At 42.1% G+C, this 15,071-nt stretch overlaps 1 protein-coding gene across 2 annotated transcripts in view; it reads right to left on the minus strand.

Moving 5' to 3' along the window:
- The window catches only part of SLC22A23 (solute carrier family 22 member 23), a 110,275-nt gene that overhangs the window by 22,890 nt on the left and 72,314 nt on the right, over nucleotides 1-15,071 (minus strand). For both annotated transcript variants that reach the window (XM_054057619.1, XM_054057620.1), the window contains exons 4-5: nucleotides 10,516-10,684; nucleotides 5,355-5,482 (exon numbers count right to left, since the gene is read on the minus strand). In XM_054057619.1, the coding sequence (XP_053913594.1) occupies nucleotides 5,355-5,482; nucleotides 10,516-10,684 (297 nt within the window). The remainder of the gene's footprint in view (nucleotides 1-5,354; nucleotides 5,483-10,515; nucleotides 10,685-15,071) is intronic.

Here is a 15,071-nt window from a genome sequence, read left to right on the forward strand (position 1 = left end):
ACTGCTGCCCTCACCAGGGATATAAAAGGCTCTCTGCTTCCACTCTAGCCAGCCGCAAAAGGACTTGTGCTGATCAGTTTTATTCTTGTCACTCGCTATTTATCATGTACGGCATGTCCTGAAAGAGTTGCACAAACTCCACCAGTTCCTACTCCTGGACAACAGGGGACCACCAGGAGAAACCCACCCTCTCCTGATAGCTGATTTAACATACAAGAGGGCAACAGAAATCACTGGCTGCTTTTGTAAAAGACAGAAATATCTGTGGCTGACACATGGTCCTTTGCAAGCCTTAAAGGCTGCCTTCAAGTAGCACCTTGAACTGTTTTAACTAAATTTCCCATGTTTATCTGGCTGCCCCTGGGACTGCATGGGATATTTAAGTTGGTCACCTTTAAACAATCAAGAAACTGGATCTACTAAAGAAACACAGGTGGCAGGTTTGTACACAGTACTATCACATGAAGTTACCTGTATTAGGGGGCCAGGGAACTAGCATTTTTTCCTCTAGCTAACACATCTAACTCTTCATTCACTATAAGCTTTAAAACACTAGCATAACTGTAGATAGGAATGTTGAAGGATACGAGTAGAGCTTTGTAGGGACAGTTGATCTCTTCTGTTGGGGAAAGAGACTGACTCTCAGACATAAAGCTTGTCCACCCTTCCCTCTACTCTTTACCCAATAAAAAAAAAAAAGCATGCAAGTACATAGATCCAAGCATCAGGCTTCAGAAAAAAAAAACCAACAAACAGCAAAACAAAACTAGCTTAAGTATAAAAGAAAAGTCATGGCAGCATGATGCTCAGTAGCAAGAAAGGTGAATGATAATTTTTCTTTTCATTAAAAGGAAATCCCCTGAAAACACAGCTTTCCTAACTGCATCCATACACAAACACAGCATTTGTCACCACTTCCTCTCCACAACACATCCTGCATGCTAAAGTTTTTGCATCTATTTGGATGCTTGATCTTTGCTTTCGAAAGTGCATTAATATTATTTCTCTAAGCTTAGAAAGGAACAGCTATAACCTGTCTGTCCACTGGAACGCTCCAGTTTTCATCTAGAGATGAGCAAAAAGGGGATTTTATTACTTGGCCTGGTCAAGCAGTTATTTTTCTGTTAAAGAGCATCTGAAATGTTTCCCACCACAGGGGAAGAGAAGGAGAACTGCACAAGGGTGGGTTTCCATGGAAGCATCAAGTCTGACACTCGCGTAACCGCTGATACAGCTTCTCTAGTGGTGAATTTCCCAGCACACTTAAATGTGCCAGCAGGGATGGGTGCTGGTGCAGCAAAGATCAGATTGCAGCACTCGACTTGCTCCAGCAAACAAGAAGACCCCTCATCTCACATGAAGAAAAAACATGCATCCTCCCAAAATAATCCAAGCTACGTAAACAACATGTCTTTAAAAGGTGTAAGGACAGTTAGCACTTTGGGATTCCCAATTCCCGCAAGCATTCTTCTCTCCTGTTCTTTAAACTGATCTCCATGCTTCTTTAGGATTTATTTCACTCGGGTCAAAATGAAATGTACATTTGTTTCTTTCACAGTGGAACAAGGAAGAGATGTGGAAGATTTTGGAAAAACCTGTACTGAATGAATATTACCAAAATGTTTCATTTGCTCATGATTGACACTGACTTTTTTGGACAATGTTTTGTAATATTTGTCAACAAAATTCAACAAATGTTACAAATGACATTTCAAGATGCAGTTGGATAAAAATCAACTTGATTTAATCTAAAAAATGAAACTTTATTTCTAAAAGCAGGTGAAATGTTGAGCGAACGGGTGAAATTTTGAAACTCAAAACATTAGGGATGATTTAACCACATCTAATTAGCTCACCTAGATTTCTTAACCATTAAAGAAGAAAATATGACCTCATAAACCCCAAAATCTCTCTAAGAAGGCTAATTATTCCTGCCAAAAATCACAAGGTGTACCAATCACTCAAAGCCACTTAAAGCTGTCAAGGGGGCAGCTTTACTTTGTTTTTGCAACAACAAACACTACATCACACCCCTGGGGGAGCTCACTGAGAAGATAAGGGCAACGTTAATTTACAACACTCTGGACTCCAATCAACATCCCTTGTCTCACTTTAATTTGTTTGTCGTGCATACACACTTGCTGTGTGAACATTTCCCATCAACTGCCCATGCTGATTTTCTCCAGACATGGGTTGTTACCACAACTGCCAGACCTTTCAGCGGCAGGGGGACCACTGTCCAGACATTTAATTGTTCTCTGTAGAGACATCTCCCGGAAGTGCATGGACAAATCACTCACACCCTATGGATTAATTAAAAAACAGCAGATAAACTTTGTGTCTTTTTTTCCTACCCAACACATGGACCACCTTGCTGTGAAGCAAACAGTCTGCACAGAAGCTTACGTTGCTTTCCTCTTTGAGGAGTGTAGCCTGATGGACAAGTAAAAGCTTTCAGCAGACCTTGGGAATGGTGTGATTCTTCAGAAATGAAAACAAGCCTGTTCATTGCTTGGACATTAATTAAAAACTGCATTTTCCTCTATCCCAGAAACACTTCGACCACTTGAACACTACTTTTTTTTACTAAGGAACTCTTGTTCATAATAAAACACTTCTTGTATCAGTGTCAGCTGCCAAAAGGAAACTACTGCAACTCCTGTAATGATGTGTTTTATACATAGGATACACTATTGTTATTTGGCTGGAGTGTATGAGTAAAATTACAGTGGGGTTTCCAGCTGTAAGGGACTGCAAGGGACTGAGCAGTTTATGCTTTAAACGTATTGGGAGTAATTCAGTCACAGGAGGCTGTTAGGACAATGCTGTGAGGAATAACAGCCAGCAACACAATGGTCCCTAACTTGAGCAAAGCAGTTTCCAGCCCTTTCAGATGGAAAACAAAGGATAAAACAAATCACAAACAAAACCCCCTTCACACAGATAGGAAAGCTCAACAATGGAGTCAAAGGGAAATAGAGGATATTTGCATCAGGCTCAATGGCATCCTTTCTTCCAGACAAGTACTAGCTTTCTACCCATGCCGGGCTGCAGCAACTATGGGTATATGATCATAACGCATAAAAGGAGAGAAATCTTTTCTTCTGCTTACTGACCCACAGGGAGACACAAGGCCTGTGGTTTGATCACATTACTCAGTTGGGATTTCTACTTTTGTCCTGTCCTCACTCAGACTATCAATACTCCCATACACCCAGAATGAGAGAGAAGGTCCTTGCAGAAATATTTTGTTAGGCTCATTTCATCCTTTTGATACTGCTCCTCTCTTATTAGCCCTACAGAAATGCAGCATTCCACCAAAGCTAGGTCAGGAAAGCCTTAGCAGGCAGGGCTACAGACAGAGTTTAAAGAGAAAAGCAAAGGAAGAAATAATTAAAAAAATCCCAACAATATCTTCAACAAATCCAGTATCAACAAGGAGGCAGAAATGACCATGTTCTATACCACTTAAAGTTTGCAAAGCGTTATGTACTGACAACTGCTACATCTAAATGTATTTGTAGGCAGAAAATCCATAGCATCACAGGTGCAATAACATTCTGTTTTCCACATGAAAGGGAGTCCTTCCTTGAACAGGAGTGTATGCCTACCATGAAAGTGCTGGAAAAAGTAATTGGTCACAAATAACAGTCATAAAACCATTTTGATACTCAGCATTGCTCTATGGAGAATATCATTATAATAAATCCCTCTAGCACACAGTTGCATCTTTATAATTTTCATAAATGAAACTCAGGTAATTTATGTTTTCTTTTCCCTAAAACACATTTTATTTCATCTGAAAATTCAAGAAGCTGACTAGCTGAGAAAAGGCAAATTTACAGCTGGTTGGAAACTCCAAGTCCAATTGTGAGGCATTTTGTCACCTCAGAGATAGGTTTTCTCTAAGATGCATCATTTACTCTGGGGAAGATCTGCAAAAAGGAGGTGGGTGGTGGTGGAGAAGATCACTGGGTTAATGGCTGCTCACATACCCCTATACTTCTCAGGACTTTACCAGTAAAATGGCATTTACATCGCAAAGCCATGTTGCGTGTGATGTAGACCCAGGAACTGTAAACCCAGACACACAGTTACGTGCAAACGAGCTAATTAACACTGGTCTGCCAACTGCATCAGAAATGACATCAGTGACCTGGGTATGAATACCACAGACCCAAATCAGACTTTCTCACCCCTCAGAGATGAAGGTTGCTCCATTTGTTAGGCACTGTTGTTAACTGCGAAGTTTTTCTACTCCGGATGAAGTCATTCCAGTGCTGACCAATGTCTTTAGCACTGACTGAAGCTACAGTTACTCTGGAGACTCGCCAGCTGCTCCAGTTACCCTAGTGAGTACCAGCCAAGTGCAGGAATCACCACCTCTACGCATGGGTGGAGCTACTGGAAGAGGTATCTTTGCAGCCCTGGGGTCAGGGCAGTCAGGGTTTGGAAAAGTGGGAAAAAAACCCGGATTTCCATTGTTTTCTGACTTGTGGGAAGTCTGATACAGATTGCAAGTGCAAAATGAGTGTTTATGGACAACATTAGGTCTGCGAGAAGGAACAGGGGAGCCTGAACCAAATCTGACAGGTGCACCACTGAGATGAACATGCAGAAACTCTTTGCCTTTGTTGTATTAGAGCCACACACACACACAGAGTGTACTCTGCAAAGTGTACTGTGAGACAAGAGCTCGACTATTTCAGTGACAATCCTGGTGACAGGGTGTCAGCTCTTCCTAAAAGCATCAGTAAACCAAGGAACTGATAACATAGACTCTCAACCTGCACTCTATCACTGCTGCTTGCAGCCCTTCCCGCACCCCCGGCGCAGCATCACTTGGATGATGCAGGAGAGGAAAGCAAAACAGCTCTTGAAGTAAGGCTTTAAAAAGAAACTGTAACATGGTTTAGGTCAGCCGTTAGGCTGGCACTTCAGAATTAGGGGTTCAAGTCCTGCTGCTTCTCCAAACCAACAAAATAAGCGTTGCGTGACAGTCAGAATCCCTGTGAACAGTTTCCTTAAAAACAGTTTCCAAAGGCACACAGGGCTGAAGGAACACGCTGTAGTCATGGCAAAATACTTCAAGAGATACCTCTAAAGACATATGGCACTGCAAGATGAGACTATAATTACTGGAACTGTTCAACAGGCCAAGTAATTTTAAACACAGAGCTGGAGTTCAGAATGGTTTTTCAAGAAAAGCAAAATAAACGAATGAATGGGATGATTTTACAGGCAGTAAATAGATTATCTAATTCTGGGCAGCAAAGCCATGTGCAGCCTTTAGCGAAGAGCAAGCAATTTCATCTGAGTGGAGGAATTCATGGTTGTCTGTCTGTCCTACTCACCAGGCACCACTCCTTTGATGTCGCTTTCCGTGTTCATTCTGTTCTTGTGCGTGAACTGAAGGATCAGTTCCTTGGATGCCTCAAACTGTTGTGTAGCCATCAGCCACCGAAGGGACTCTGGGAAAATACTTCAAAGATGAAAAACAAGTTAGGGCCACTCCCAAGTTTCCATCATAGGAGGAACTGATAGTGTTTAGCTGCTCATTTAACCATTCATGAGCAATGTAATTATTTTCAAAAAGGAGAAGAATCATTTATGAAACAAATAAGAGGGGAAATATTCAGAATGTACAAATTAATGAAGTTTTCTTTTACACTGATTCACAAATGATACAGGAACTATCCTATCACCTAGAAATAGGACTTATAAGAATTTTACAGTGTATTAGAGGCATTCAGCCCATCAATACAATTTTGAAAGAACTGGGAAAAGGAAGCAGCATTGTCTGCAATAGACATTTGCTGCCAAGAAGTCAATGAGATGTACAGTTATCACACAGTAATTCAGACCAAAGGAAAATAGCTGCTGACAGAAGTGATTTGGATTCTCTTGTAAAGACGAAGAGAAGAAAGACAAGGATTATATTTTTAGGATTATAACAGAACAGCTTTTTAACATTTTAAATCACGTCATGCATCTTCTTCCACATATGCAGACTTTAAGCCATTCTTTTATACAAGTCAGTATTGGGTATGCTCCAGAGAACATTCAGTTGTTACTCTAAAAATTTCCCCTAGTGAAGAAAATAAGTTAGTTGAGTTGCCTTAAAAATACACGTATTCACACAGGGTTACAAAGTAAAAAAGTTTATATTCCATCTGATTGTTTCCTTCAAGTACTGATATTCAACTGATTCATTAGTTTAACTAATCATTCTTCCTTTTTTTTTTCAGATTTTTTTTTTAATACAAACCTCAAAGAAATATGCAGATCTTAAAACAAACAAAACCTCCCACACTTCTATAGATACACAAACTTTCAAATCTGACTCCAAGCATGTTTTTCTTTCTTGTTTAGGCCTCATTTTCACTGATCTTCCAAAAGACCTTTCCAAGAATAAGTTTAACAACTACTTTTAGCTTCAAATATATAATAAACCTCAAATTTCCTTCACAAAACACTAATCTTTGCTGTGGATGCTGCCTCAGTTCTTAAACTGCTAAGCAGCAGACCAGGCAATTGCACCATTATGATGCTATCTTCTAAGGCTGACGCAATTTGGAAGACAGCTTAGCGAAACCTTCATCCTAGATAAAGTCTTTTTTTTGAAGAAGAAGAAGAAAAACTGAGAGAAGCCAGGCGGACTGCAATCCAAATGATATCAGGGAATAAAAATACGTAACAGTCATGATGACAGCCATTCAGCTTGACAGCTTATTTACTACCACTGGTGCTGCATGAATGCTTTGGCATATCCTCCTGTACTGCAAACGCATGTTTTGAAAAATTAAGAATTCTTTGACTGTAAAATCTCCTGCACTTATCTGGGGAGAGGGGACAGCTTCATCCACTAGCCTAAAAGCTCCAGTTTTTGAATGGTCAGCTTACAGGTCCTAAAGGCCAAGTCCTGTGGGGACCACCTTTACCTAAGGAAGGAAGAAAGCTGCAGGGACAGGCATTGCAGGGACAAGCACTGTCTCTGCCTTCCAGCTTCTACAGGTTTCTCAAACTGGAAGTGCTGAAGGCTCACATCTTTCAGCTGCTCCATTACTCAGTGCTGGCAGTGAGAGGCTCAAATCATTTAAAGATCTTTAAAAACTCTTGGGCTGCTTTGAGTCCAGGTTATCAGGCACAGCAAGGGGAAGAGCTGGCTACTCCATCTTTGTGCAGGTGCCTGAGCTTACTTTTGGAGCAGGGATCCTACTGCCAAGCAACAACACCCTAGCCCCTATGGACTTCTACACAGAAATTTGGTCACAATCTCATACATTATCACCTGGCATTAAATACTATGTGTGTATATATATATATTTATACATGAGAGAGAGAGAGAGAGAATGTGTGTGTGCACGTGCATGTGTGTGTGTATATATATATATATATAAATGAAACTGAGAGAGCTTTCTGCCAGGGTTTGGGCATTCTCCCAGACCACCCGACTGAGCTGACTGCAGACTCCTTGTTGATAGTCTTCTACTTCCTCCACCAGAAAGGAAAGGACTGACTTTTTCCAGTTGAAGAAAAGAACAAGGGGTTGGTGGGTAGGGGGAAGCATTGAACTCCCATTACACACCTGCTGCTTGGGAGAGGAGAGGGGGAAGAGCAGGACGGGCACCCGGAAAAAAGATCCAAAGCCTGAGAAATCTTAAGATCAGAGAAGAATCCTTGACAGAAAATGGCCAGGCAGGTACCATGCATAGCTGGAAGTAGAAACATGATCCTGTTCAGATGCAAAGCAAACCGATGGCCACGCAAAGGGTGTAGGGTATCAATTAGCAGACTGCCCCAGGGCAACAAATCTGGTTATCGTAACTTTGTGTCTTCATGAGGGTAATTCTGTCTGATAGTACCATAAAAGAACTGGCCATCCCTTCCCAGTTCTTCAGTTTTAGTTAAAGTGAAGCAGAAGTTTATTTCAGATTATCTATACCTTTGCTGAACTTCATGGTATGGTCCCATCAGGAGCTTCCTGCATCCAAGGGTGTGGAAATAATGCCTCTCTATGACTGGAGCTCTCCTTCTCCTAAGGCTCTAGCACAAACACACGCTTTGAAAGGAGCCTGACTTCTATCAACTTATCTTTATGTGCTCATCACCAACCCCTGTGCTCATGTCTGGCTTTTGTGGTGCTTCTCTGCTCTTCCAGAATGACATGAGAGCCCAGAAAAGGCATCTGCTTGATTTGCAGGTGTCTCAGTCCAACAGCACTTACCTCCTAGACAAAAATGCTGCTTTCCCCTTTCCACCACCTATGCCCAGCTTCCCACGCTGCTTAGCCGCCCACCTCTTGGGGATGGTATATCCTGCCATGTGTACATGGCCAGGAGCAGAGCAAATCTATAGGTGGGAGAGGGCTAAGCCTCAGAATGGAGGGGCAAACAGCTCTCTCACAGCAAGAGGTGGAAGTAAAGAGAGTAAGGAGGAATGAGGAGGCAGCAAGGGCTATCAGAGCATCTGTTATTGAACTCACTGCTTTGGATACGTGATGGGGAATTAACAAGCAGTGCAGTTATTCAGATTTCCTTTATTACGTATCAGTTAGTTTTCTTCCTCCATCTGTAACACATGCTGAGAGTCCACGCTCCGTTCCCCAACATAATGCTGGAGGAAGAAGAGAGGAAAGGAAATAGGTAATGAAACAGTAGCACTTTCCAGAAGATATGCAACAGATGGAAGAGAAAAGCCTAAGTGCATGATGTACCAACAGTATAATTAAACAGGCATCCTAACCAGAGTCCATTTCTGCAAATGGAAAAACCCTGGAAAAAACAAATTCTATTATTCTGACTGTTACCACTATTTATCAAGCTGTCGTATGAGACATTATATAAGGAGGATCTATTATATATGCATGGTCTGCCTCATGCTGACTCACTCACCTGGGAAATGCACTAACATCCAAAAGACTGCTGAGGGGTTAATACTGTCCGTGTCATCTATTTCATTTGTTAGGTGTCTTCACACTATCATTACTGTCCTTTTGGACACAAATGTCTGTAAGCATTCTGTTTGATATTGGGTTCTATCCAGTGGTGGATATTCTGCTTTCCAGCTGGCAGGCATCCCAATAGGAGGTTTTGGAGTAGACCTGAGTGTGTATGTGTTTGCATGTGTATAACATATGGCAGGTTTGGGAGAACAGTATTGTACACTAACAAGAACATTCCAGCTTATTCATCATCAAGATCAACACTGACAAGATGAGACTATTTAGATGTTGCATGTTGGAAAACAGCAGTAGGAGTGGAGGGAAAGCCATTATCTTGTACAAGACTTTTAACTTAACCCGGTGTGCTGCATTTTGCCCTCAGACCAAGGTGCAGCGTATCTGCCTCGAGGATAAGCAAAGAAATCCCCACTGAAGATTACTGTCATGAAAGCAGCAGAACTCCATAAGGCCTTCGTGCATTAATAAAAAAATATACAACTGTTAAAAATCATTATATACTTTAACGAGTTTTTACATGTTGCCACTTGTTAGGTATTACAACTAGCAACTTGTGTGTGTGTGTCCCGCCCTCCGTACATAAGCAACTTGGTCCTGCACATTGCGGTGGCATTTTTATTCATTTTTTTCCAGTGTACAGCAACTAAATATTTTAAACTAGTCAGTGTTATCCTTAAAATGAACCATCAAGCATGTTCTTACTGTTACAGTTTTGTACGATACTGCTATCATAAGCCTCCATTGTGTTATGTCACCACTGCATGTCACTATTAAGGCAGAATCAGCAAAGAAAGGCTTTTTAGTAAATTTATAGCATCCTGTTTGGGATGGACTCAGTACCACTCCCAAGGTGAGAGTCACCCTACTTCTCTTAGGATAGCTGTACCGATGCTGCAGTGCTGCCAGCACGGTGGGCACAAGAGTGGGAGCAGCCAAGAAGGAAGGATTACTTGCCAGAACAATCCCAAGCCACTGCCTAGCGCAGATTGGCTGCTCAGGCTTCAGCACAACATGAACTAAGTCAGGCAAAATTGATCAGGCAGTCTAGTTGAGGGCTGGCTACCTCATGCACAAAAGACATCCAAGCGAGCTTGTTCAAGAACTGACACGTGTTATTTATAACCCATCTTGGCTAACCCAGGCCAAAGAAACTAACAGTGACAGCCCAGAATACAGTTTTTAAAGGAAAATACAGTTTTTAAAGGAAAATTTAGGTCTGCAGCCATAATCAAACAGGTAGGCTAAGATGCGTCCTCTCAAGAATTGTTTTCATCTTCAAAGGGAAGTGAAAGGTGGAGTAATAGCAAAGTACAACTTGCTGTTCAATGAGAGGACCATCTCTCATGTTCCCATCATATTGCAGCACATAACCTATGTGTGTGCTGCAGCTAATTCTAAAGATGTTATTTCTTATTTCAAAGTGAAATCTTTGCAAAAGGTGAATGTAAGAACAAAAGGAAAGGTATGCAAACTTCCTGACGGCAAAACACCTCCCAAGACCAACATTAGGAGCACGTATTTTCTTTGACCCGAAAGGAGGCAGAAATACTTACACCCAGTAGAACAGCATCAGCAGGAAAGGACAGATGATGACAGCCTGAAGGACCTGCCAGTCCCTGCAGAGCGCAGCCAGCCCAGGCATGAGGAACTGCCCTGCCATTTCGATGAAGCTCGCCACCATGGTGATCATGAACCGGTGCCCAGGAGGACAGAGCTCTATTCCTGAAACCCAGAGCACACATGAACACATGAAGTCCCCCAACAGCAAAGGCACCCACAGAACATCTCTTTATGAAACTTTGAGGGAGTTAACACCCTTCAAGACGTTCAGCCAAAGTTATGCACAATCACATAAATCTTGTTGCCTCCTGTACTTGGGCTTCGAATACCCTACCAGCGCTAGAGAAGCCCATTCACCACTGGCTGTAGCACTAACATTGCCACTTCCTTACACCTATGGCATCTTCTGCAGACCTGCTGTATCCTCATTGTCACCTTTCTCAGTCTCTGCCTAGAGAAGTATTTTACGAAACTGCAAGATTTTTTTTTTTTTTTAATCTTTAAGTTAACATAAGGTACAACGCAATCCAATGGTTTTAGGTTGAGCATTTTCATAGTTCAAGACGCAGCATGTTTTTCCAATTAGTTTGCTGGGAGGCAGACAAGCACAGCTCTCAGGGTACAGCTGCCCAGCTCATATAGGATGCCACCTGCCCACAAGTTCAACATGCCACGACTCAGCCAATTTCAAACTGGATTTTGTTGAGTGGGTTGTTTCTGGGTTTTCTTTTTGTTTTCAGCATAGCTAATCTTGATCAATTTTCAAATGAGCCAACCTTCCATCTGTCTTATCCCGTCCTTCATCCTTCCTTTTGCTGTAGGCCAATTTGCTACCATCGCTGCTGTCATCAGTTGTCTCAGCTCCCTGGCGATGACAAGTGTGTTTTGTAGATAAAAGCTTCCTTAAACCCTGAATTCTGGCTACCTTTTTATTTAGTCCCCCAAGATGAAGATGAATTTATCAGAGATACAGCTTGGAAAAGAAAAAAAAAAACACAACAAAACAAACCAGCAACAAAAATCACAGTAGAGAAATTGGGCTGCCTTGTGGAAATATATTCGAACAATTTTTTTTGCCAGTAAGATTGCAACAGAAGCCTGTATTTCCTATCTCCCACTTGCCTGCATTCACTTCGACAGATTAATAATTAAGCACAATAAACCTGCCACAAATGACATGCAGTATTTATCAGCACGCTGACATAGAAACAGGCTTGTAAACATTCATGATACTTTGCTATCAGCATTGTTGCTTATCCTTGGGATGTTTCCTATAGTTGTTTTGAATTAGAATTTAATAAATGTTAAAATTGTAATTGAAAAGCTACAAGACAATAGGAAGAGATGACAACTGCTCCTTCATTCACTCTCTAATCTGTAGCTTGCTCAGCATTTATCACTGCAACACAGATTTAAACAAGCTGACCAGGAACTAGATTGTAGATCAAATGTAGGATTAAACACCACACACTCTTCCCTCCCTCCCCTTTCTTTTTAGCCAATGACAAAAGCCATTGATGGATTTTTGCCAGTAGAGAAGGAAAATGTAACTGTTGCGAGACAGCCCAAATTTTCATTAACTTAACCACAAACACAGCAGCTTTGGAAAAGGAAGGGGGGGAGGAACCCTCAAAGTCTCTCACTTGCTATAAAAGGCTTTCACATTTTAATTAGGAAAACAAGATTAAAACACAGAGCTCCTTATGTCGTTAATACGGTTTCATTCTTACTAACAAAATATCCCAAGTTTAGGTGATTTTTTCTTTTAATTCTATGCAAAGAGGTCACTTCCTTTTTATTTTCCTATCCTTCACAGATAAAGTCGTTCTGTTTGTTTTCCTAAAGCTTCAAGTCCCAGTTACTCCAATGTTCCTTCATTAAGTGCAAGGACAAGTTTTGTTGCTATAGAAACAGGAAGTCTGCATTAGATAGGTAAGGCTTTGGCATTTCAATTGCATTGCTTAGTGTGGTATCAGAAGAAAAAAAAAAATAACCAAGTGGAGAACAACTTTTATATGTAGTCAGACAGAGGTACCCAAATTATAAAAGTTGTATTTTATTAAATCACTAGTACATAGTACACATCTCTATATGCTAGAGTTATTCACTGTATAGAAAGAAAACAGCTTCAGAATTTTGCATCTGTTTTCTTCTCTGGACTATCAACATACATGACCTATTTTTACCTCTAAGAGAGCTGGAGAGGAAAAAAGTTAAATCCTTGCTGTCGCTGGGCAAGCATGATTTTTAAGTGACATCAGCAGGTGTTGTATGTATGAGAAATATCACATCTCTGTTGAAATATTCCATGTATTAGGACAGTCTACTGACTTTCCAGCATCTCTAGCATCAATTTTATAGCACAAAAGATTCAGAACTGCAGTTTTTAATAAGCATTTAGCAGTTATAACCTCTTCCCACCTCCGCCATCAAAGCTCTATTCCTCTCTTATGAGACCTCATCTGGAATACTGTATCCAGTTCTGGAATCCTCAATGTAAGAAGGATACGGAGCTGTTGGAATGGGTCCAGAGGAGGGCTACAAAGATGATCAGAAGGCTGGAGCACCCCCCATATAAGGACAGGCCGAGAGAGTTGGAGTTGTTCAGCCTGGAGAAGAGAAGGCTCAGAGATCTTACAGCACCTGAAGGGGCTACAGGAAAGCTGGAGAGGGGCTATTCATAAAGGCTTGTGGGGATAGGACCAGGGGGAATGGGTGTAAACTGGAGAGGGGCAGATTTAGACTGGACATCAGGAAGAATTTCTTCACCATGAGAGTGGTAAGACATGGGCACAGGTTGCAAAGGGAAGTTGTAGATGCCCCATCTCTAGAGGTGTAAAGGCCAGGCTGGATGGGGCTGTGGGCAGCCTGGTCTGGTGGGATGTCCCTGCCCATGGCAGGGGGGTTGGAAATAGGTGGTCTTTAAGGTCCCTTCCAACCCTAACTCTCCTATGATTCTATTCTCTGCAGCACCTCTGCAGCAGCACCAGGAAAGGCACGCTGCTGATGCTCACATCAGTGCTGCAATGCACCCAGGCACCAGGAGGCCTCTGCAGCTGCAACATTTTCCACCCAGTTCGAATGATAAATTACCAACTCAGATGAAATCACTACATGACAGAGATCAGCTGTATCCACCCATGGCAAATCCAGTAAGATTTAACAAGCAAGTTGTTGGGGTACACTCTTGCACATTTGGTCAATACGGAGTCCAACAGAATTTTAAAATCTGCAGCATTTTCCAAACATGTCTAAAAAAGCACAAAATGTAGGTTTTTAGGACCAGGAAAACTATGGGCTGGAGGCACCATTGTTGCATACAAGTCCTCATTTGATCCACGTTGTTTGCTGTGTGACAACAGCTGCAAGGTTAGGGTAAGATTTTCTCAACGGATCAAAATGAAGAAACAACTGAAAAGAAGTTGTTCATTGCTTTTTCATAGGAGCCAGCCCACAGCACACCACCAGAGTCATATTAGGTAAGATCTCTAAAGCAGGTTTTAGAATATTGAAATTACTTTTCTTTAAACAGGATTAATTTTCACTCCTTCCGTGTTCCTGTGTAGCCCTTTGGGATGCTAATTAGAAAGAAAGAGAAGCCTGAACAAGACTTTACAGGGAAAGCAGGTCCAACCCACAGAGCACATGAAGCCCTGGAAGGCCTTTTGGCGAGTGCATCTGTGGCTTTGCCAGAAAGAATCTGTGTATAAACATCAGTGAATTAATTCACTATAATTACATGGTACTTGAACTGGTGCATGCCATTTATTTCACCTTGTCTATGAAAACAGGTGAGCCTGGAAGAACCGAGGGAGCAGAGCAGAAAGGAAGACATTTCTGGAGTCAGGCCATAGGTGGGTGAGGTAGGACACAACTCAGGCCCACACACATCTTCAGAAGGTCTGCAGAGAGCCATTAGTCCTGAAAGGTTTTGCTTTTTTAATATTCTTCAGAAACCTAGAAATACCTTGCAAAAGATGACAGGGCTCTAGATTATTCCACGTCAAAATCAATTGTCTCCAACAACTGACAAAAAAGGCTGGGCTTTACAGAAAAAGATAGGACTTGATCACATATCTACGCACAGCTAGCAAAATTTAGGTAGATCCCAACATCACTGACAGCTCTAATAAGACAGTGGGGGCAGCTAGAGTGCCTGCTCCAAGCAGGACTAGGGCACTCTTCCCACCAATGCACCACACAAGCTGCATGGGACACAGAGATGGGCCAGGAAGGTTCCTGGCTCAGCCCTGCCTGCCACACAACTGCAAGCACTCAGACTTGGGATGTGGGTGAGGAAGGAGCTAACAAAGAGCTTCTGCAATGCCCCAGGAGGTCAGCCCCACACCACGTGCAGAGCTGCTCCCTCCCATATGCCGGAGGTCACCACCGCTCTGGGCAACAGCAGAGAAAGGCATGATAAGACCACAGGTCACACAACAGGTTACCCACAGCAAATGCAACGGGCACTGGTGCAAGGGACACATCAATTTTAGATCAGAACGGACAAGCAGCCTTTGCTAACAGCTTACTCTCTGGCACTGTGATG

Source organism: Cuculus canorus, chromosome 2, assembly GCF_017976375.1.
Source record: "Cuculus canorus isolate bCucCan1 chromosome 2, bCucCan1.pri, whole genome shotgun sequence".
Lineage (NCBI taxonomy): Eukaryota > Metazoa > Chordata > Aves > Cuculiformes > Cuculidae > Cuculus > Cuculus canorus.